This window comes from Myodes glareolus, chromosome 16, assembly GCF_982192425.1.
Source record: "Myodes glareolus chromosome 16, mMyoGla1.1, whole genome shotgun sequence".
NCBI classification, from domain to species: Eukaryota; Metazoa; Chordata; class Mammalia; order Rodentia; family Cricetidae; genus Myodes; species Myodes glareolus.
Window position 1 is genome coordinate 28,122,841 of NC_142041.1, and position 22,718 is coordinate 28,145,558.

Below are 22,718 nucleotides of genomic sequence, written 5' to 3' on the forward strand. Positions count from 1 at the left end.
GAGACAGGAAGATCCCTGGGACTCAATGGCCAACTAGCATAACCTACTTGGTGACTTTTAGGCCAATGAGATATGGTGTCTCTAAAAAAACAATTATAAGAAACATGAATGGTATCTGGGGACGCCACTCAAGCTTGCCCTTTGGTCTTCATTTGCATGCACACTTACACACACACACACACACACACACACACACACACACACTGTTTATGTCCCTCTATCCTCCATTCTAGTGGAAATGGACGTCCCTATTTTGAGAGTGCACAAGCTTTCTGTCTGTCTATGGGGACACTCATGACAAGCCCCAAGCACACAAGTCACCTGCCACACTCAGCTCCTCACTCATGACACTCATGACACTCATGACACTCATGACATTCATGACAAGCCCCAAGCACACAAGTCACCTGCCACACTCAGCTGACTCACACCAGCTCCTGAGTCTCTCCCAGGAAGGAGAGTGGATCCCATGCAGCTCTCTAGCCCCTGCCTCCACTCCAGAGAGCCCTTCAGAGAACAGGACCACCAGGAAATATGGGAAGAAGACAGACATCTCTAAGAGCAGCCACAAGAGAAGGACAGATCACTTGAAGACATTGTCGGGAGATCCTTTGGGAAGGAAGTTAGTTTAAAGAGACTTTGATTGAGAGTCTTTTCAGCTGGACTTATTTGAGGCCCTCATCAACAGGAAGGGCAACTCCTACAAAGGCTGCTACCTGCAAGCCATATTTCAGGCAAGGTTCTCAAACCCAGAAAGGGATCCTGGTCGCTTAAGAACAGTGTCTTCAAAACAGATTCCGTCTGTCCCCGTGTCACCATGGATACAAACAGACTGACCTGAATTAGGACAGATTGAATTGAGTCTGTTGTGTCGGACTGGGATGAGTTAGTTCACCTGGGCTGTTCTGAGTTGAACACAGTTGAGTTGGGTTGAGCTAAATTGAGTTAGGTTGAACTGGACTAACTAGATTGTGTTAAATGTAACTGAGAAGACTCAGACTGAATTTGGATGGAATGATTGTGTTGGCCTGAGTTAGGCTGAATTCAGTTTGGTTGGGTTGGTTTGGGTTGGGCTGAGTTGGGACCAGTTGTGCCATGATGGTTAAGTTGTACTGAGGAACTGATAAGTTTTGTAGGATTGGGTTGGGTTGGATTGAGTTGAGTAGAACTGTGTTCTGATGGAGATGGTGTGTGGGCTGCACGCACTGAATTCCACTGGCCCAGTTAACTCCTTATACGCTGCTCAGAACCTTCTTCTAGGTTCTACTCTTCCCTGGACTGCTTCTCCTTTCATTGGGGAGCAGCCGCTGGTCATCCAGCAAACCTGACTCCTCTGAAGACCTCTGATAGCATCTCAGCTTTCCTGGGCTCTGCTGACGGCACAGTTCCCACCCCACAGTCCAGTGCTTTGACTACAGAGCCCTGAGTGTTTATCCCTTCTCCACATTCACATCTTCCACTGAGTTGTGCAAGGGTGGCTCCTTTTGCCCTTCCTCCCTTAGCCACACAAGGGCACTCCAGGAGTCCAATCACATCTGGAGGCAATTACTTAACAACCAACCTACTAAAAATTCAAGACTTGGACCATTGAGATGGTTAAGTGGGTAAAAGTGGCTGCTCCCAAGGCTGAAGGCCTGAGTTCCATCCCCAGGATCCACATGATGGAAGGAAAAACAATTCAAAGAAGCTGTCTTCTGACCTCCACATGTGTTCTATGGCATGTGTGCAGGTACACACTCAATAAATAAATAAATGTATGTTTTTTAGGCAAAGAATTCATGACTTAGTGAAGGCCGCAGAGTGATGTCCTTCATCTGACTTTAAAACAACAATCATCGAAACTTTGTGGCCTTAAGCACACACCCAGTCACGCACACACAGGCAGCACAGATATATTCTTGAATCAAAGTAATCAGTACTGTAGAGATTAAAGAGTTAACTTTATATGGTTAAATGAGAAAGTGTACAATGAAGCACAGTGAGGGCAACCGCTGGCACTTGGTAACTCAGGGACTCCTGGCTCCCACCTGGAGTACAGCTAACTTCAGCTCAGGGACTCCTGGCTCCCGCCTGAAGTACAGCTAACTTCAGCTCACACCTTCACCTTTGGTCCATTTTAAATGGACCAGCTGTAGCCATCAAAGATAAACTCAGAAGCTTAACTAGAAGAGGAAAGATGGTGACCCACCCTTGACTCCATCAGTCATCAGAAACAAGAGAACAGATGAACCAGCAAACCAGCAGGTCACCTGGCTCACGCAATCAAAAAGCGATAAAGATCAGAGTATCTTGAGTGAATCCCAGACCACCTAGTTATGAAGTTGCGGAAGGAAACAGAGCCCCTTAACGCTCTCTGACTACTCAGCCAGTCACTCTAAAGTTGGCAGAGCTGTGGAAGGCTTGGTTCGGCTTATGTACCATGGAGAACATGTTAGGTGAAAAGCCAGATAGACCTGCTCACTCCTGCCTCGATTTATTAAAAAGCCTCACTGAGTGTCCACTGATGTCAGACCCTGTCTGAGATTCTGGGATTCAGAGGTGGACAAGACCCAGGCCTGTGTCATGGTTCCTCCTGCAGCAGAGGATGCAGGGGTTGTCAGTGGTCACCATGTACTATGGGCTCCCTGTCACTGAGAGGCACCCAAGATGCTTGGGAGGAGAGGCTGAATCCTAAGCCTCTGGATCCTAAGAATTCTCTGGGCAGAATCCTAAGGGAATATGAGAGTGTCAGCAAAAGTAGAACGGAAGTATGTTCAAACAGAGATTGGCTGGCGAGGACGGGAGGATCCCTGGGGCTTGCTGGCCAGCGAGTCTGTCCTAACCTGTGAACGCCAGGTTCTGTGGGAGACCCCATCTCCGTATTTTAAAATGAACTCCTCATCACTTTTTCAAATAGTTCATAGACAAACAAAAGTTTGACCAACTCGACTGGGGAGATGGCCCCACGGATGAAGTGTCTGTCACAAAGCATGAGGACCTGAGCTCCATCCCCAGCATCCATGAGAAAAACAGCACAGTGCACGTTTGTAACACCAGTACTGGGGAGGTGGAGGCAGGAAGATCCCTAGGGATAGCTGGACACACAGTAGACACCAGTCAGTGAACAGTGCCAGAGAGAGACCTTGTCTTCAAACACAAGGTGATAGCTCCAGAGGAACAGCCAAGGTTGCCCTCAACACACACACACACGCACAGACACCCCCACACACTCACACACATGTGACAGGAATTAATTGGACAGGAATTAAGGCTTCATTAAGATTCTAACCGCACCTGTTAGAAGTAATGACAGTAAATGCAGTCATGAGGCTGGATGCTGGCCAGGAGATGAGGATGGGGGCTCTACTTCCCGATGTGTATGTGTCTTGGGTACAAACACAGAAGAAAGCACGCCAACAGCACCTGCGTGTCTGGAGACTGTGCGCTCCTGCGACCCAACACCACACCGAGGGAAACTAGAGGAAATGTATACATGTGTGTCCTGAGAGACACATAAGGACAGTCGCACCACACTGGCAGATTCCACGGGTCCATGGCAGCCCACATGCTGTTGGAGAAAAGCGGTAAGTCACAGTAGCTATAGCCGTGGTGTGGACTATTGCATTACAGTGGAAAAAAACTATTTGCCTCATGCATGGAGCTCAAAAGAACTCGAAACAGAAAAGTACATTTTTTCATGGAAAAGGCTCAGAATCAAGGAAGACAGAGCCCGGGATGGAAGGAGGTGTGTTTACTTCAAGTTCTGTTTTTAAGCGAACGGAAGTGATGGCTATAAAATTTCAGGTGGCAATCACCCCTGAAAGGTGGGGAGCCCCCACCCCCACCAGAGCAGAGCAAAGCCCTGGGTGTTCTCTTCCCTGCTGGGCTGTACTTCAGGGCAGCACGCTTCTGAATGGAGGTGAGGTGCTAGTTCATGAGAAACCAAGAGAGCAGCCGACTTGCACACATCAACACTTATTGACAGGCCTGGTAGCACCGTGCCTGCTCCAGCAAAGGTCCTCACCCTCCGAAACAGCAGCTCTTCCAATCAAGCTAGCTTCCTTAGGAGAGAAACCCACAGGGCAATCCTGCAGACTAGCCCTGACCCTCAGAGACACAGGGGGCCATGCTGGTGATGCTTCAGGGATGTAGGAGGGGAAGGGTGGCTGCCCTCAGGATGAGGTACATGCGGGATGAGGTGTGGCCTTTCTTTCTGACTGTGAATTCAGAATCCCTTGGGAGAGATCTGGATCTGGCTCCTTTGTATCCCCAGTCTGCAGGAGGCCTGGCTGACTAGGTCTTTAATCCGTTTGCTGAACCTAAGTAAGCCGCAATCTGGAGTAAATGCCATCTTGTTTCCCATTATTCAAAGCTAGAAAGACAAGGCTGAGCAAATCTTGCCATCCCGTTTCATAGATGGGAAAATTGAGGCTCAGAAAGAGAAGTTAGTCATCTCAGTTTACAGATGAAACCTGGGTTTTCCAATACTCAAAACTGGACGGGGGAGAGGCAACTAGGAAGTTTACAAAGATCTACTTTTTAATAAATCCACTGTCCACAGATTACTATACATCTGGGCTCCAACCCTTAGGAGCTTTGCCTATGGTGACATCCAGGGACAGCACAGACAACAGAGCTTGAGACCTGGAGAAGCAGCCTGGACTGAGATCAGCCTTCAGGGGGCAGCAGTCCTCGATGGGGCTGGCAGTCTGTAAATGGCCAGCCAGGTGCAGACCCTCTGCAGGCTTCCTAGGAACCAGACCATGGGTCTCACCAGAGTCTAGAGGCCTGCGAAGTGCAGTCTTTCGTTTTTCTAAACAGCTTTGTTGAGGTCTAGTGTGCAGCTCGTGCTGAAGGCAGCCAGGTCGGCTACCACATCTGTGTGATAGCACAGCCACCACCACAGCCCAGCCTTGGATCATCCCATACAAAGTCCCCAGCTGCCCACCTTAGTGGCCCCTGCTTCTTTCCCTAGGACTAAGCCGTCATGAATGCCCTCCAGCTCTGACAACACGCAGGCTCTTATCTGGCCACGTCCACTTACCATGTTGTAGCACGGCTCTGTGCTTCCTCCCTTTTCACTGCTGAATAGTATCCCATTGAAAGGGCATACCATCATTTATTTATTTAGCAGTCAATGAGCCAGTTTGTTTCTAGGCTTTTCCATTATGTATAGTGCTTTTACAAATGGTTACATCAAAGCTTTTGAGGGGGAGTATGGTTTTCCTTCTCTTGAGTTGACATTTAACAAGTAGACTCACTAGGGAGTGGTGTAATCAATATTGAGTGCTTAAGGAGCTGCTTAACTATTGGGGACATGAAACAAGCTTAAACATTTAGCTTAGTGGTCAAGAGCATAAATTCTTCCAGCTGTACTTCTGCCAATGAAGGTCGTGTGCTCTTGGGCAAATGACTTTGCCTCAGTAGCCTCATCCGTGAAACTGCATCCGTGGAGCTGGTGTGAGCTCTGTTGACTCCCATAAAACTGCAAAGTCTTGGGGTTGCTTGAAAAATCGTCTATCTATGTAGCCCAGGCCAGCCTTGAAGCTGTGATCCCCTTGCCTTAGCATTCCAAGTGCTGGAATTACAACCTTTTTCTCTTTCTTTTCTTTTCCATTCTTTTTTCCTTTCCTTTCCTTTTTCTATTCTATTCTTTTCTTTCCCCTAATAGCCAGTTGAGCAGTGACCCTGTGGAAAGAATCTCTCCCCTACACTTGGAGGTTATCACAAATCTATCTTGGAACAAATGAGGGGCTTTAGGCAAACTGCCTGCCCCTCTGGGCCTCCAGATGGAAATGACCCTCCAGCACAGCAGGCTACAAGAGCTTTGGAGATGCACTGGGCTCCTGTCATGAGTAGGACACTCCCAGTATGCCATTCACAGGAGACTGGGGGACCTTAAGGCCAACCCTGGGAGACTCCTTTGATGATTGACAACAAAATCTCTGGAGTGAGGATACCCGAGTCAAATCCTACCCCAGACACTTGGAAAACTGACTTGGATTCAGCGTTCTCAGAATGGAAGCGCTAAGGTCCTCAGTCCCCAGCCCCTGGAATGATTACTGAGATGGGAGACTGTTCAGACCTCATCTGAGGCACGACTGGATGAGAGCTAGTCATGTAAGCTGCACACAAAATCTATAGAGCTCAGGGCTCCCAGAGTCCTCTTCAGATCCCAAAGGGGCACTGAATGTTGTGAGCTGCCCTCTGCAGTTGGCTTGGCAAAGCCCTATATCATATGGGAAATTGCAAGGTTTCCACACTGGTCATCCTGAGAGAAGCCAGAACTCTGTTCCAGCTGCCCTTTGATCTGCAAGAAATGCCAGGCTGGACGCCCTGGCAGGAAGAGCTATCATTGCAGCTGCGTCTTACTCCCTCACAGACCACAGACCGGGTGGTACCAGGCTTCTTCGAGTACCTAAGGAGTTAAACAAGGCCACCAATCCCAGCCCAGCTTCCATCAGAGGACCATGACACACTCCTGAGCCTTCATTTATTCGTCTGGGCTATGTGCTAATCCTCTAAGGGCTGAGAGGCTGCTGTTCCCAAAGCCTGGTATTGCTAAGCACATAGTGGGAAGACTGAACAGGGACCCGAACCTGCCCAGCTGAGCTTGAGTTCTGGCTTTCAGGGCTGCCTGCATTTCCTAGGTCTCCCCACCGCAGCTGCAGTACTTCCCAGCACACAAGTTCCTGCGAAGAGGAAGATATCTTCTTCTGCTCTTATTTTCTGACTGCTCAGTACTCAGAAGCATGGAAAGAACTCTTTTTCCCCCATCTGTTCGTTAGACTTCAAAATATCCATGGGAAGTAGTAAGTGAGTCTAGTTTATCCTTTTCAGATGAAGAAACTGAGGCACATGGATACGAAAAGTATTATCCATGGCCACCCAACAGAGGCGTGATTCACACCCAGACAGCCAGACTTTAACCCAAATCCACTTTAATTCGACAGTTTCTGAGTCCTGGTTGGCGACGGGGGCGGGGGGATAGAGTGAGGCACAAAGAACAGAAGGAAGGGTCACTTGCTCAGGCTTAGTTCATCATTCACCGCGCCTCTCAGGGATGGGGAAGGTGGAGGGGGACCTCTGGTAACCCGCTAAACCAAGCATGTGTGCTATTCTGTTCTGCTATGTTAGGAGAGACCAGAGAGCCAGTGTCCCTGCCGGTGACTGTGCTTTCTATAGAGCTAATAGACTTAGGATCTGCTCAACCCGAGCCCGAAGCGCCAGGAACTCGACTCGGATGCCCAACACTGTTGGTGACCCTGTCCTTTCTGGCAGTGTGGTGTCACTGTGCAGCCAAAACCCCTCTCTGCCCTCACTGGGGAGCCGCGTCCAGCTCAGACACTCTGCGTGCCCTGTCTGAAGCGATCTCCCCGGCGCCTAGAAACCCCGGGACCCGGGTGGACCCAGGGCAGAAGAGCCAGAGCGCTGCGCTAAGCAAGCACTCCCTTTTATGTCCAGGAATGAGGCGCCGCGCCACCCGGGCGCGCAACTGGCGGCTGCCGTGGCTTACCTGTCGCGGCGCGCGTCTGCAGGACTGCGGAGAGCAGCGCGGAGATGATGGAGAGCAGCCACTGCGGGCGCCGGTCCTGCGCGGTCCTCCTGAAAGAAGCGGTGGCAGAGAAGGTGAGGAGGCGGCGGGGCGGCAAAGGCCAGGGCGCCGGGGCTCGGGGCGCGGGTCCTACCTGGGTGCCATGGTTCAGTCGCCGGGCCCCAGCTCCGCTTCGCGCGCGGAACAAAGGCGGCGCTCGGTGGCGACGGCAGGATCCCGGCTGCCGCCCGCGCCTGACTCACCCGCGCACTGAAACCCGACTCCGCCGCGCCCTGCGCTCCCCCACGCGCGCTCGGTGCCCCACCTCGCCGCCGGTCCCCGCCGAGCCTCCCCACGCCCCCTTCTTCCCGCCACCCCAAGGTCTTATGTAACCCGCAAAGAAAGCCCCGCGTGCCGACACAGCCCCCCACAACCCAGGTCGGCTGGAATCGCTGGGGTTTCCTTACATGACTACTAAAGCTCAGAAAAGAGCTGCAGTGTCCCAAAGCCACTCAACTAAAGTGTTTCCCGGCTGCTGTGCCACGCCCAGTACGCCAGCCAGGGTCCCGCTTGCATGCCCAGAGTAGCTGCAGTGGGGGGATAGAAGTCGTGCACAGAGGTAGGACTTTGAAGGTGACGTTGTGTGTTCCCTGAACATTTTGGAATCTCAAAACCTTGATCAAGGGGTGCAGCCCTCAGAAACCTGATCTAGCCTCCGCCCGCCTGTCCCCAAGTTAATGATGGAGGAACTGAGGTCAGGAGGAGGCAACCGATTTACCAAGAGATCCACCCAGTGAGCGACACAGGGCTGGAGACCCAATATAGGAGGAAAGGGCAAAGTCTCAGCGTTCACCAGGTCACTTGTGTTACCTGCCTCCTGGGGAGACAATAGACCACTTAACCAACAAGGAACACAGAAGACAGGAATCGGGAGCTCAGTTCTTGGACACAGTCTCCCCAGGAATACTTGCAGTTACTAGTGCACTGCGTGAAAAGTGGAGGTGAGGACACGTCCCTGCTCAGGCCAGAGAGTCTAGACGCTAGTAAGCTACACTGAATTCTCAGAGTGGCCGGTGCAGGACAGTGATCAGCAGTGTGTCTACCCTGCTGTTGGCACTGCCCTGATCATATCCTCAGATGGCAAGGGTCAATATAGGCAGGACCATAGGCTCTTAAGGAACTAAGGCACAAGGAACCAAAGTGACCCCAGAGCCAGGAGGGCTTTGAGGAACTAACGAGGAAGATACGGTGTTTTAAGGACACTGTCCAATTTAAATGGCTTTGACAACATCCATTCACACTGACTATGGATGTGAGCCCTCTCTCTCCCAACCCACTGCAGCTTTCTGGGATGGGCATAACTGTTGTTATAAGTCGCTAACCACAGGGAATGGCTTTCTCGGGTCTGTATTTCTTGCAAAAATGCATCAGCAGGACCTGGAACCGACTTCCTGAATAGATCTTACCTGAGAAGACAGCAGCATCTATGGCGGTTCTGTTGGATAGTTAGGGCCAGCAGCAATAAACTGGTGCCCTGGGCTCTATGTGGCCCACAGATTAGTTTGGATTGGTTTGTTGGACAATAGCTTCCAAATTAAAGGGTTAATAATAACAATATTTTCTAATTATAAAATGTCCATTAAGATCCAGATGGCAGGGCTGGAGGAATGGCTCAGAGGTTAAAAAAATGCGCTTCTTTTGAAGAGGACCTAAATTCCAGGCACCCACACAGAGTATCCCACAATGACCTGGCCTGTAACTCCATCTCTCGGGGACCTATTACCTCCTCTACCCTCTGTGGGCACCTCTGCACACATGCACACACACACACACACACACACACACACATACAGAGAAAGAGAGAGTCTCACACAAATCAAAAAATAAACCTTTCTTTAGAACTCAGATTTATGGATTTTAAAATTTCAGGTAAATCTGCCTATATTCTCTAGACCAGATTTTATTGGAACTGAGTCAGTTAAGACAACACTCTCCAGTTCACCACCATTTCCTGATTCTCCCAACACCAAGACAAAAGAATCAGTTCCACTTAATACCACACTTGAAGTCTGTCTGTCTTTACTCATAAGAAAGAGTGGAGCTAGGTTGTGAGCTCATCAACCTGTTCCAAACAGGCAAGCAAAATATGTATGGAGAGAGAAGGCTGTGTTTAAAGGATGGCGGAGAAGAGCACTTATGTAGTACACAGAGAAAGTTTAATTACTCAGATAAGATGGGATTGTGCAGCAAGCCTGGCCTGCCCGAGTCCCGTGTTGTCCGCAGGATGAAGGCATACCAGCGTTTCAACTGATGGGCTTGCTATGGTTCAGTGTATCGATCCAAAGCACAAAGTGGATAATGCATCCGGTTCCTTTCCTACTCTCTCAGGGAAGTCCTGCGTGCACATTTGTTGACTCTAGGTAAGCGCCTAACATCCAACTCCTTGGCATCTGAAGACCAGGGTCCCTGCAAACCTTTCCTCACATAGGGTCAGGAAAGAGACCCTTGCCAATAGTGTTGATTTGTGTCTACTTTGTCTAAGAAGACAGACCATGTTCAGAGATGAGAAGACTATTTATTACCTTGGAATCTGGCCTGAAGATGGAAGTTATGGCCTAAAATTGATGAGGGGATGGGGGCTCTCTTAGGCCTAGGAGCTAAAGTGGGTTGTGGGCGGGGGTGGGGGGAAGGAGGGGAGGCCGGTAGCCTCAGCTATGGGTATGGGACGGATGGGGCAGGAAGCCAAGCAAGGCATTCCACCTCCTGCCAGACAGTGCTGCGAGGGCTTAAGTGATTTCCTCCCATTCAATGTCAAGTTGTAGAAATAGCCAAAAGGAAGCATCATGTCATACTCTAGCTAGTCTAAATTGTTTACCACGCTTCAGGCCAATCTGCAAGACTGGGACTGTGGAGACCAGGGATTTAACGTCCCAAGTTCTCCAGAACTGAACTAAACGAATAGGCTGTCCATTTCCCTAGAATCCAGCCAAATGTTCCAGAAGGTTCTGTCTCCAAGGGCATTCTTCAGACTATCTCCAGCAGCTGGAAGGGCACAGGAACCTGGGAGACGCATCTCAGGCCTTGTTTGGAAAGAGGTTACCAAGAATCAGTGCACGCCATTCTGAACGGGACTTTCTTCAGTACGTGGGTATGAAGTGTCTGTCTTTTGTATCTCCCAGGGTACACAAGGACAGCCCTGTGTATCTGATTAATCAGCAGAACAAGCAGACTTCACTGGCCGGCTAGAAGTGAACTTATTAAAATAGTCAGAGAAGAGGGCTGCCTCTTGGCTAACCGAGAGATAACCATGACTGTCCCACACAGCTGCCGCCCAAGGGGCTTGTATTCCGATGACCTTGACTATGTCTGCGCAGAGAAGGCTGAGAAAACTTGTTCAGCATGCCACCCAAGGATGGATGTGAAAATCTGAGAAGCCAAGAGTGAGGGGGACGAGAGAAAACAGGTAGGAAGGTGTGCCAAAGGGCTCCTAAGCACGCACCCTGGGCCCGTGCCCTGTTCACATGTCCCTCCCGCCTCCCTTTTGTCATGTATGTGCATAGCGTCCATCACTCCCCTGCCAGCACCTGAATGTTCTCTCTGGCCCTGGACCCCGTTCTGTCTACAAGCACAACAGAATTAAACGCTCCCTTCCCATTATTTTAAGCCAGTGGCTAATACGTTTTCTTTCTTCCAAGAAAGTAACTTCTTCACCTTGTTCTCACTCTTGGTCTCTGCCTCTCTCCCTCCCTCCTGGGAATACCCCCGGGGCCAGCACACAGCAGACAAGCGTTCTTCCCTGAGTTATACCTCCAGCTCCATTTTGAAGATCTTTTTTAGGCATTTTGAAATGTGGTCTCACAATACCGGGTCAGGTGCAGTTAATGCCACATATGAAAGGGCTTTTCAGCTTCCTAGCCTCATGCACCCTCTTCCACCCCTGCTCCCCTAGGATGATACTCACTATACAACAGAGGCGCCTAAGACTTGCCTCAGGTGCTATCGTCTGAGAAGCCCAGGACAGAGAAGGGAGTTCATCTCCCACATTTTCACACATTCGTGTGCCTTGGCCCAGCATCTGGAGTAGCCATACTTACTCAAGGCTGCTGATAGTATGGTGCTACCAACACAGAGGAGGGGCAAATACTGCAGAGGTGTCTTCCTGTGAGTTACCTGATAATGGATCCTGACGAGTTCATGTAGCTGTTAGGGAGGACTGTAAACTAAGTTCCCATCTTTGCCATGAGAAAGTGACTTTTGAAACTTTCTCTGGGACCCCGCTGGCCAGACCATACTGCAGCTCCCTGCCAAAGGCTGTGTTGATTTGTTTCAGCAAATCCCCTGCATCTGTCCCAGCAGCTGCTATTGATGCTACCCTCTGGCCAAGCTCAGGGAAAGCTGCTGTCGTATGCCACCGCCCATTTGGCTCTTGCAGGGGCCCAGCACACCTTTGCCTTTTAAGTCCTGGTGGTGCCTCTGACGTCCTTAGCACTTTCTGGGGTCTGGATTGCTTCTGCTCTGCTATCTCAAAGTGGGGGAAGTAGAAAGTGACCAGAGCGCCCGCTTGGCCATCCCTGCAAAAGTCAAGTTGCTAACGTAAAGGCTCAGTGTGTGTGTGTATGTATGTATGTGTGTGTGTGTGTGTGTGTGTGTGTGTGTGATGTGAAGTGTGAAGCACCCAGTGAGGTACCTGAGATTAGACCCAAAAGGCACAGAAAACACAAACTATGGGAACAGGTAGACAGACTCCCCAAGTTATTTACGGCCTTACACCAAAGCCCTTTCTTCAACTCCCATCTATGGTTTCGTGGGTTATTTCCTGCAACCAGGAAAGAAGAGGGGAGGAGAGTCAAGCTGTGTTGTAGATAATTCAGGGTACTGTGCAGGTGCTTATGGACTGTAACTCGTGGGAGGACATAGCCCAGCATCTCTTTAAAACCCTGAAGGACAAAGGTGTTGAGAACCCTCCCTCTAGGGACAGCCCAAGTCGTGCAGCTGGACTGCCTCTCTGTAGGATGGAGGAGTCATCTCAGAGACACAGAGAAGCCTGAGAAGTTGGTTCAGGTCTTGGATGATGGTCAGCAGTCTGAAAGACAAGACTGACTGATTCTGGACAGGAAGACCCAGGGAGGACCAAAGAGATGTTAGCAGCTCAAATGCCTGATGTACAAGCATGAGGATCTGAATTCAGAACCCACGTAAAAGCCCAGTGTGGTGTGAGCACCTCTAACCTCAGCACAGAGGCCAGCAGATCCTGGGGGGTTTGCTGGTCAGCCAGACTACGTGAAATGGCAAATGGGGAAATCGATGTCCACTGAGAGACCCTCTCTCTCTGAAACATTGAGTTAGAAAGTGATAGAGAAAGATGCCCAAAGTTGATCTCTGGTCTCCATAGAGGCCAGATACCCCACATATGTAGATACCCCAACCCCCACCACACACACACACAAGAGAACACATAGGGAAGGGGAATGTAGACTGGCCTACACAAGCCCAAAGCTTCTGCATCTCACGCTGCTCACTAGAGACTACCCACTGCATTGAAGGCTCTGCAGCCAGGGTCCTGTGGAGGTCTATCAGTCTTCCTTCTTGTCCAACAGCAGGGACTCTTTCCCAGGACTAGCCACTGACCATTCTGGCCAGACTTAGTGAGCCTTCCTCGACAACACAAAACAGCCGGTGCTAGTTCCCTTCCCTGGTTGAGTGTCTTTACCAGCTCTGCCATATCCCCAAACTCACAACACTTGCCTCATCCATCTTGTGCCCACAGGGTGGGGTTCAAAGGGAAAGACCCATTTTACGACAGAAGAAGAAGGACAGACAGGATAAACGGTCATTCAAAGAACCCGTCAGTGTGAGCCTGGGCTCCAGCACCAGAACACAGCTGGCTTCTGATGCGGTAGAAAAGCCTTCGACAGGCTCGGCGAGGGCTCCCCGCTGGGCAAGACCACTTCTGCTCTCAGCATCCCTTAGGTGCTTCTTTGTCTAGGGGTGGAGTCCCATGAGATTTCTTTCTTCCATGTCAGCATGTCTGTTAGTGTTGTCCTCAATTAGGCCTTACTTTGGTAGCCATATAACCCCAACCTCTGTCATTTCTAGAAGCCACAGTAGATTTTCTGGTTTCCTGGCTCTTGCCATCTTTCTGCTCCATCTTCCATGGTGCTCTGGAGTCTCGAGTACAGAAGCTATGTTGTGGATGCATCCACTGGAGCTGGACAGCCCAGATTCCCATAGATCTTAAGCAATTCCTCGATTGCTTGCATTACTAACTTAATGTGCACAGGACACTGTGGAAGAGTAGCAAGGAATGTCTGCACACATTCAGTATAGTCAGATGTTTGGTTTTGGCCTGCATTTGGCTGAATCCCCAGATGCAGAATCCACATATATAAGAGCCAAATATGCTTGGGTCTGGAAATGAAGGAGTAGTGTTGGGATTAAGCCTTTTGTCCTTGATCGGAGAAGCACTGAAGCCTTGGGCTATCACTGCTCAGGATAGTGCTATCCAACTGAAAAGCTTTTCCAACAAAATAATAATCCCACAAAACTTGACACTGTGCTTACAAATGAGCCACTTTGAGTTTCTCATGATAGTTGGAAAACAGGCAAGAAAACAAGGGGGAGGGGAGTAGCTATAAATGAGGACAGTGAGCCTTGATGGGTACTGGGAGCCAGCGTGGCTGCTGCTGTGTATGGACCAGAGGACACAAACAGACAAGGCACAACCTAGAGTATTCCTGAGGCTTCTGGATCCCAGGATGAAGGCTACGAGGTTCAAGAGTGGTCCAAGCAAGCATGGGACCAGACTTCAATAGGATGAAGAAGTCTGGACCATCTCACCAGGCAAGCTAGCCAGAGCATCTGAAGTGTGGGCTGAGAACAAAGGAAATCTAGAATGGGTGGAGGAGGAGACCGGGGCCTCAGCTGGGGATGGAGTTTCCTTTGCTCTCTTGCTTTGCAGAGATGTCAGTTGGCTGTGATCTCACAAGGGACCCCGACTACCAGTCTTTCATCTCTTCTCTTAAAATATGCGAAGAACATCGTGTTCCCATAAAGTTGAAGGCCCCGTGTACAGCCAACCCCCTTATCCCTAGGAGACATCCCAAGACCCCCCAGTGGATGCCTGAAATTGCAGGTGGTTCTGAACCCGACAAGCACCATGATTTTTTTTTTACATATGTATGATTTTTATAAGCAGAACTCTGTAAACTAGGGACAGTAAAAGAATCACGACCATAAAGCAAAAATAAATGACAGCAGTAAAAGCCTGTGGGTGTAGCCTCTCTCCTTCTCCCCCCACCTTCTTTTTCTTTTTCTTTTTCTTTTTCTTTTTCTTTCTTTCTTTCTTTCTTTCTTTCTTTCTTTCTTTCTTTTTCTTCTTCTTCTTGTTCTTGTTCTTGTTCTTCTTCTTCTTCTTCTTCTTCTTCTTCTCCTTCTCCTCCTTCTCCTCCTCCTCCTCCTCCTCCTCCTCCTCCTCTCTGTCTCTCTGTCTCTCTGTCTCTCTCTCTCTCATATTCCATCTTTCTCTTGTGATGATGTGGAACGGTGAGAACGAGTGAGGTAGATGCTATGCACGGGGTAGCGTGCAATGGAAACTTAGGAATTATCCGCTTACGTTTCCAGACCACAGTTAACTGCAGGCACCTGAAACTGTGGGAATCAGAACCACAGAGAGCCGGGGTGTCTGTCCAGGAGTGGGGTTCTGTGGCTGTCTGGGAACAGCTCTGTGCAGCTCATGGAGTGGAGTGCACAGCCCAGAGCACCACTCTGACCACCAAAGCCTGACCACCCTCTCTTACCATTGCCTGACTCAGGGGACCATTTGCTCCTGCCATAGGACAGCCATAGCTGGTGACGTCACCTCAACATCTGCCATGGGCACAACCCGGCAGTGCCTTGACTCCAGCCACCATGCCCACATCTTCCTCCTGCTCTAGGATGTCGTTAAGCCCAGAGCACGAGATGCTGTGGGGCTCATTTGCTGTGCATGCATAAGTCCCTTGCAAAGGCACAGGAAATAATATGTGGCCGTCTTTGAACAATGGCAAGTATAAAACAATGCGTAAATAAGTGTTTTCCCCTTCCTCTCCCGCAGGAGCCCCCAAGAAGCAGCTTCTCTGAGGCATAAGGAAGACAATCCTATTTGCTTCTTTTGTCTTTCTTATTTCTGCCCTTTCATTCCAAAGAGTTCTTCCAGAACCAACAACCTGGGAACCTTGCTCAGTCTACCAAATGCTTGGGCACGTTAGGGCAGTGAGTCTCATGCCGTTGACAGAGAGATGAATTCTGTGCCCGCACACACTGAAGGCTACAGTGAACTACAAGCAGAACACTGAAGCAAGGAGACGCTTCTCTCAGGGACCATTTCTAAATCTTGTTACCAGACATTGAGGCCAGCATCAGAGGCAAACACAAGAATACTGGCCTAAACACTGAAGATGACTTTGGGCTTCTGACAGCGGCAGAATGGAGGGCGGTAGTGGTCATTTCTGGTCTACAACATCTGAGAAATATAGAGTATCCAAAATTAGACAATTGGGCTTTTAAATCCAGATATTGTCCATTATAGAACTGTGTGACCTTAGGAAAGTTACTTAACTTCTCTGCTTTTCAAATTTCATGAATTAGAAAAATAGCCATAATAATAAAAAGTGCCTGGGGCATTGAGCGAACTGATTCAAACACATCACATGTTTAACACTTCAGTAAGTATTTCATTGTCCTGGCCATATCACTTAATGTTCTGTCCACTCTAAATAAAATGTCTGGGTTCAGAGCTATAGAATAAAAGAACACTCAGAGACCTTCAAGGTCAGCTCCACTTGCGTCCAGAGGGAGGAAGGGCTTGCAGGGCATCACAGCTAACCAGAGCCCGAAGTCCTGACTCCTTCTTAGTGACCTTTTCTCTGCCTCTGGGGCTGCTTCCCAGTTCTCTCTCACGCACTGAGCCAAGACCACTGTAAACCAGGAGAACTGAGAGCCACGCTTTGTGCTTTTAGGGTGTCCTAAGGTTCTCCATGCTCTGGGAAAACGCAGCCTGAGAGGTTCTTGCTCTACCAAACAGCACTGGTCAGCCACGGTGGATTCGTTTTCTAACCTGTGGCTTGCCTTCCTCGGAACCACTTTGTGGAAGGAAGGTGAAAAGTCTAGATTCCTAGTCTTTGTGCAGTCGGAGTGGTAGCATCACGCTGGACTCGGGAGCTGGAGATCTGGGCATCTCCTGAGTCTTCCTGTGCACTGCCCCACCGCTGGTCTCTGGTACCTGGTGACTGAACCCCGTCCTAGAATCTCTTGCGTCAGAATACATTTATATTTCAAAAACGTCCCAGCAATGATGTGTTTGCTGTTTCCAGTCCAGACACACTATTAATACCTCCCTTGGATCGATTTCATCACCCATCTGCCTTGGAGAGAGCAAGAAAAAAATATGCATCCTGTTGAATGAAGGATTTTAGGACCCAGGGAAGTCAGCTGGGATTAAAAGAGGCCTCACACCTGATCTCCAGCCAATCGGAGACTCTGCTGTGCAGATTTACTTAATTTAGAGAACTTGGGTAGCTAAGGAATCTCCTGGCTGGTGTTGGACAGGAACCTGTGCAATAGGATGCAAACAGAAACCTATACCTCAGGCTGCCTACGCTCTGTTCTACCTGGCTCCATCAATGCACAGACAATGGCCACCCTTCCTTAAATACTATATCAAAGACGTGGCAAGGTGTTAGGTATTTTATAATTGGAACTGCCTCACGTCGCCTTGAGAGTAGACATGGCATAACAGCTCTCTGTCCACACTCTATCTGACACACTGCCTCTTGCCTCTGGCTATTGGAACCTGGCTCCTCTGGGTACCGCTGGGAAGAGGGAGTGGTCCCTGGGACCAGCAGCAGGCTGTGGCTTCTTCCTTCATCCCTGCAGGTTCAAAGGTTTGCAGCTGCTCATCAGTGCTCTGGGGACATTCAGAAATTGGGGAAGGGGGTGCAGAAGGGAATCTCTTTTATCACAGCAGAAGGGGATGCTATGGGCGTTTGGCAGGCTAAGTGGTGCAATACGAGAGGTTGTCTACCCAACATGAAATGTTCAAGCAAAACAATGTCAGCGGTGCCCACTGAGAGATGCCGCAGATTGTAGCTGTCAGTCTTTCTTGATGAGACCCTCAGACTCACGGTGCCATCTGCACACACAACGCAAGCAATACTTCCTGCTGCATGTGATGCCCTCAGATATCTTCCACCTTATTCCGCTCCACTTTATTAAAGGGGATCCATCAGTCGATCACAGCCCTCCCTCAAATCGTCTCCATGGTCTACAAATAGGCAACGACCCATGTGATGATTTCAAAATCTTCAGCCGGCCATTGGAAAGGGATGTTGGGCAATTCTTGAGATGAGAATCACTCTTCTGCTCTCATGCCTGACTTGTAAAAATCACAGGACTTCAGGCTGGGAAGATGGCTCGGCGCTTAAGAGCAGGCGCTGCCCTTGCAGAGGGCCAGCTTTTGACATCCACATCCAGCAGTTCACAGCCATCTGGGCTTCCAGCTCCAGGGGAACCGATGCCTCTTCTGGCTCCACGGGCACCTACGCTCATGTGTGCTTCAGCTTTGTGTGTGTGTATGTGCGTGTGTATACACACACACACACACACACACACACGGCATTTAAAATATCAATGAATAAATGAACCAGTCACCAGGAACTAGTGTGGTACACAGAGAACTTTGCCTCGTTATAATGGTATCTCCACGTCACCAGCCTTGCAAACTGTGTGCTCCCTTTGTGCTTCTGACACACGACACATCCAAGAAAGAGAGACAACTCTCTCCGGAAAAAAAAAATCCCTGTTCGCTCCTAGGATTCCCCACTTTTCCCCACCTTAACACAAGAATAACCACCCCACCCATTCATTACAGTCTCTGCCCCCTCTCACCCAGAGAGTATGGGCCTTACTCTGAGGTAAACTTGCTCCCAATTCTTTACTTTGTCTCTTCTCTAAAGTTTTTCCCCAACACTGATAAGAGCCAGGACACAGCGGGTAGAGATCTCTGTCAGCTCTTTCTGTGTCTCAGATCTCTCCAGCCTTCACCACTGACCCACTGTCTGCCATTGTGAAGGCTTCCCTCACAAACTGTCTCGTCTCTTCTCCCGCTGTTTCTGTAACAATGTCCTCAGCAACCATCCTACCTGCACTTGACTCCTAAGTGGTTTGAAAGACACCACTTTCAGAAAAAAGAGCCCCGCTCCTCATCCTGGCCGCTCCTCCCGGATCCTGGCTCACGGTTTCCTGCTTCCTCACTTTGGTGACTCAGAGTTCCTATGCACATAGGCCACTCTAAAATTCTGCCTTCCTCTATGCCTCTTCCTCTGTAGCTAGGACACACACTAGCCCCACCCTCGCTCCCACTCCTGGCCTGAGGAACCCTGCTGTAGCCAGGTGGCCCCGACTTCATGTCTTTTCTTCACCAACAAGCTAACAAGAGGAAAGCCTTGGTTCTGTTATGACCTATATTCTCAGAATGGAAATGAGATGGTGCTGGCCACAGGGCTAAGGCTTTCATGACACCCTCTACCCTTAGGTCAAAGGATAAGCAGACCGGCGAAGACAGGGCTGGACCCTCAGATTACAGATGAGGAGGCCGAGAGCACTGACTTCCCCCATGTCAGTTGAAGGGGAAGGGGCAGAGCCTTCCGGCTTCCCACACATGGTTCGTTCTTTCCATTTCTCTGGCCTCCTCCAAGAGTAATGGAACTGACTGTCTAGCATAAGACCCTGAGTTCAAGCCCCAGCGCTGGAAAATCAATCAAAATCAAATAACTTAAGCCCACCTCACTGTCCACACAGCCCAGAAAAGACAGCTTAAGAGCTTTCCTCCCAGCGTGGTAGTGCAAAGAAGCCCATAAGGGCCGTGGCTGACATGGTATCTTGTAGCTGGATTAGGGGAAGCCCCTGGGACCCCCATACTAAAATCTGCCTGTGGTCTGTGAGCACCTAGGAAAGAACAAGGCTTCTTGAACTCTCCAAAACCTCAGAAGCACATAGCGTCTCAGAAAAGACTGTCCTCGGAAACAAATAAAATAAGACGTAACCTTTTATATCTGTTTCATTGGAAAATTCAAGTTTTAATACTCAGAAAATGATCAGAATGGACTTTTGCCAAAATGCTAACAGACACGTGTGATGGGGGATTTTTTTTTTTTAATGTAAGCCAAATTTCCTCTCTCATGTTCGGGGACCTCATGAAATGGAACACCTACCTTCTTCAAAAGAGACTTTGAAGCCATAAAAATGTTCATAAGCTTTGACTCAATAATCCCCTTCTGGGAAGGTAGCCTAAGAAAATACCCTGAAATATAGCAAAAAGTCGTATGCAGAAAAATATCTATCAAAGAGCTACTCAGCTAAAAACTGGAATCAACCCACATATTCAACAAAGGGGAAGGAGGGCAGTTAAGTCTAATCCTTGAAGAAATATTCTATAGCCATTAAAAATGAAGGATATAAAATTTATGAAGGATCATAGAAAATGCTTATGATAAAATATTAGGTGGAAATGCTTGGAAAAACATTCAGATGCACACAAGCTGTAAAAGCAATAAGGAAATGTAAAAATGCAGTTGTCACTACGTCAAAATGGAAGACCTATGGATTTGTACCATTTTCAATTTTCTCTTTTGTTATTTTTCTTCCTACCTTTTCAAAACAGTTGAAATCCCTTTAAGAAAAACCAATAGGTATTATTATTGTTTTAACCAGGAAGAAACATCAATAACAAGATTAGAAGTTGGAAGGAAAACTGCCTCTTCCATCATTAATTGTCTTTAGAATGCACCCAATTTTTTTTAATGAGGCAAATACAAATATATGCAAAAAAAGAAAAGAAAAAAATTTTTAATGGAGTTTTGTTCTAGACACAAAACTACAAGATTCCATTACTGCAGAAACCATCCCGTGTTTAACCAACCTCTTATTTCTGTGTTGTTTGGTTGCTATGGACACACATACAAGGACCATCTTGTCAAGGAGCTCTGAACTGATGCTGAGTGTCTCAGAGTTCCTATTTCATCCTCAGCTCTCTCTGTGCCTGGACCAGTTGTTTGTGGGCACTGAATTTGGGAAACAGGTCCCATTTCTCATCCAGGAAATTTGGAGACAGAAGGAAATTGGATGGGAGCTTTGGAGTAGAAATTTTCTCCATAGGTGCTGTAGATCCAGTGATGAGGGCGGGAGGCAGACGTCCAGGGTCTTCCAAGTATGACAGAGTCAACGTCCTACCCCAGGACTAACAAAGCCACTTCACAAAAGAGCTGAAAAAAGAAGGACCACTAGTTGGCTCAGAAAGTAAAGGTGCTTGTGGCCAAGTCTGATAATTTGAGTTCCATACCCAGGACCCACAAGGTAGAAAGAGGAAACTGATTCTCACAAATTTTTCTCTGACCTCCACACATGTGCCACACTCAATCAATCAATCAACCAATCAATCAACTACTGTACTTTTTTAAAAGAAGGGAAACACAGGTATTTGTCCCTGCCATTGGTCACTGCATTAACTAAAGCACCCTAAAATCTCAGCGTATTAGGATACATTTGATGTGGGCCATGATATCAAGGGTCAGGAAGTTAGGCAGTATTCAGCTGAGCGGTTCTCTTGCTCTTGGTAGGGTTTGAAGACACTCAGCAGGAGACTGTGTTGGGAGAATCTGAGGCTTTTGCAGAAGCATCTTCACAGTGGCCACATCCCTGTCCTGGTGGCTGCCACCTCCAGAGTGGTTATCCCGACAGTCCAAGGCAGAAGCATCAAGGCTTCCTGTAGGAGCTCAGATATCTCAGACCATCATACACTTAGTCAAGAAGGACATTAAAGCCAGCCCAGGTTCAATGCAAAGGGATTAGAACTCCACCTCTCAAGGAGAGAAGCAACAAAGACTGGGGGATCATCTTAGGCACACCACAGAACCACTTTGCATGATCTCACTTGGGGGAAAAGTTGTAAACAGGGGTGGGTGTGGGCAGGAGACCCATCACAGGCAAGAGCATGAAGGTAGAGTTCTTGGGCAGGCTGTGGGTGCTGCAAACTGGTAGAGCATTTGTTTACTTACTTGTTCTATTATGTATTTACAGACAAATATCTCAATAGTCTAGCCCAGGGGACTGGTCTCACTCAGGACTCCCCTGCCTCAGCCTCGGAAATTCTGGGATGATAGACAGGAGCTGCCACATTTGGTGACAGACCATTTTGAGAAGTCTTCTCAATAAGATGATGATACATGACGTTACTCGTCCGTCTGCTTGGGTCCCAGTCTCCCGCACTAGGCATCCTTCTGTGATGGTAACTGTTCATGTCAACTTAAAAGTCTCTAGAATCACCCGGGAGGTAGGGCTCTGGCTGTTCCCTCCTGGGGTTATCTTGGTTGCTTTCCTTCTACAGTGTCTGGGTAAGGACCCTTAAGAGACACCTGACCACTCCCTAGTCATCATTTCCCTAACCCTGCAGTCAGTCCATGATTCCATGGATAGCAGAGCATCCCAGACCGGTCACCCTGTGGTGATGTCCTGGAGGACACGCCTCCCCCTAGTGCAAGCAATAATCTTATGGAAATGAACTTCTTATCCAGCAATATGGACTTCTCCCTGGGTCAGCTTGAGACCGGAACTGAGATAAAGATCAACCAGATCACAGCTGGCCCCAGACTGCCTAGGTCTGAAGCCCCACCCACCACCTACTGCATGTGTCAACTCCCAGAGACAGCTGAGATGCCCAGTGCCTGCCGTCCCAGACGGCTGCTTTGATGAAGCTCCTTTCCCACCCTTTCCCCACAGCTTCTATTTGCTTTCTTTGGGGTGAGTGGTCAAACCTGACACGTTGGAACACCCACAGACTGGCCTCTGATCTAGGACTCATGCTATAGAACAACCCCATCTTTGTCAAATAGGTAAGGTAACCCGCAGACCATACCCACCATATCTCCAGCTTGTGGCAGAGCCAAGTGTGCCGTTTTTATGCCCAGAACCGCTGGCTTCTTTGCAAACATGCTCTTTCTGGTGACCACTCCTGATGTTCTGTTTGTATTGAAGATTTGAGGATCTGCAGCAAATGCTCCCTCTATTTTCCTTCTTCATATCCAGATGTGGCAGGGACAGCAAGAACCAACAAGCACAGCACTGCCTAGGCCCAGTAGATCCAAGGGCCAGTGGCCCCCAAAGGCCATAAAAG

At 48.9% G+C, this 22,718-nt stretch overlaps 1 protein-coding gene across 1 annotated transcript in view; it reads right to left on the bottom strand.

The window, feature by feature from the left end:
- Nucleotides 1-7,835, bottom strand: part of Col15a1 (collagen type XV alpha 1 chain) — a 104,575-nt gene extending 96,740 nt beyond the window's left edge. Inside the window, exons 1-2 of the mRNA XM_087897132.1 lie at nucleotides 7,668-7,835; nucleotides 7,496-7,584 (exon numbers count right to left, since the gene is read on the bottom strand). Of these exons, the coding sequence (XP_087753258.1) occupies nucleotides 7,496-7,584; nucleotides 7,668-7,678 (100 nt within the window). The 5' untranslated portion in view covers nucleotides 7,679-7,835. The remainder of the gene's footprint in view (nucleotides 1-7,495; nucleotides 7,585-7,667) is intronic.
- Nucleotides 7,836-22,718: the final 14,883 nt, after the last annotated feature.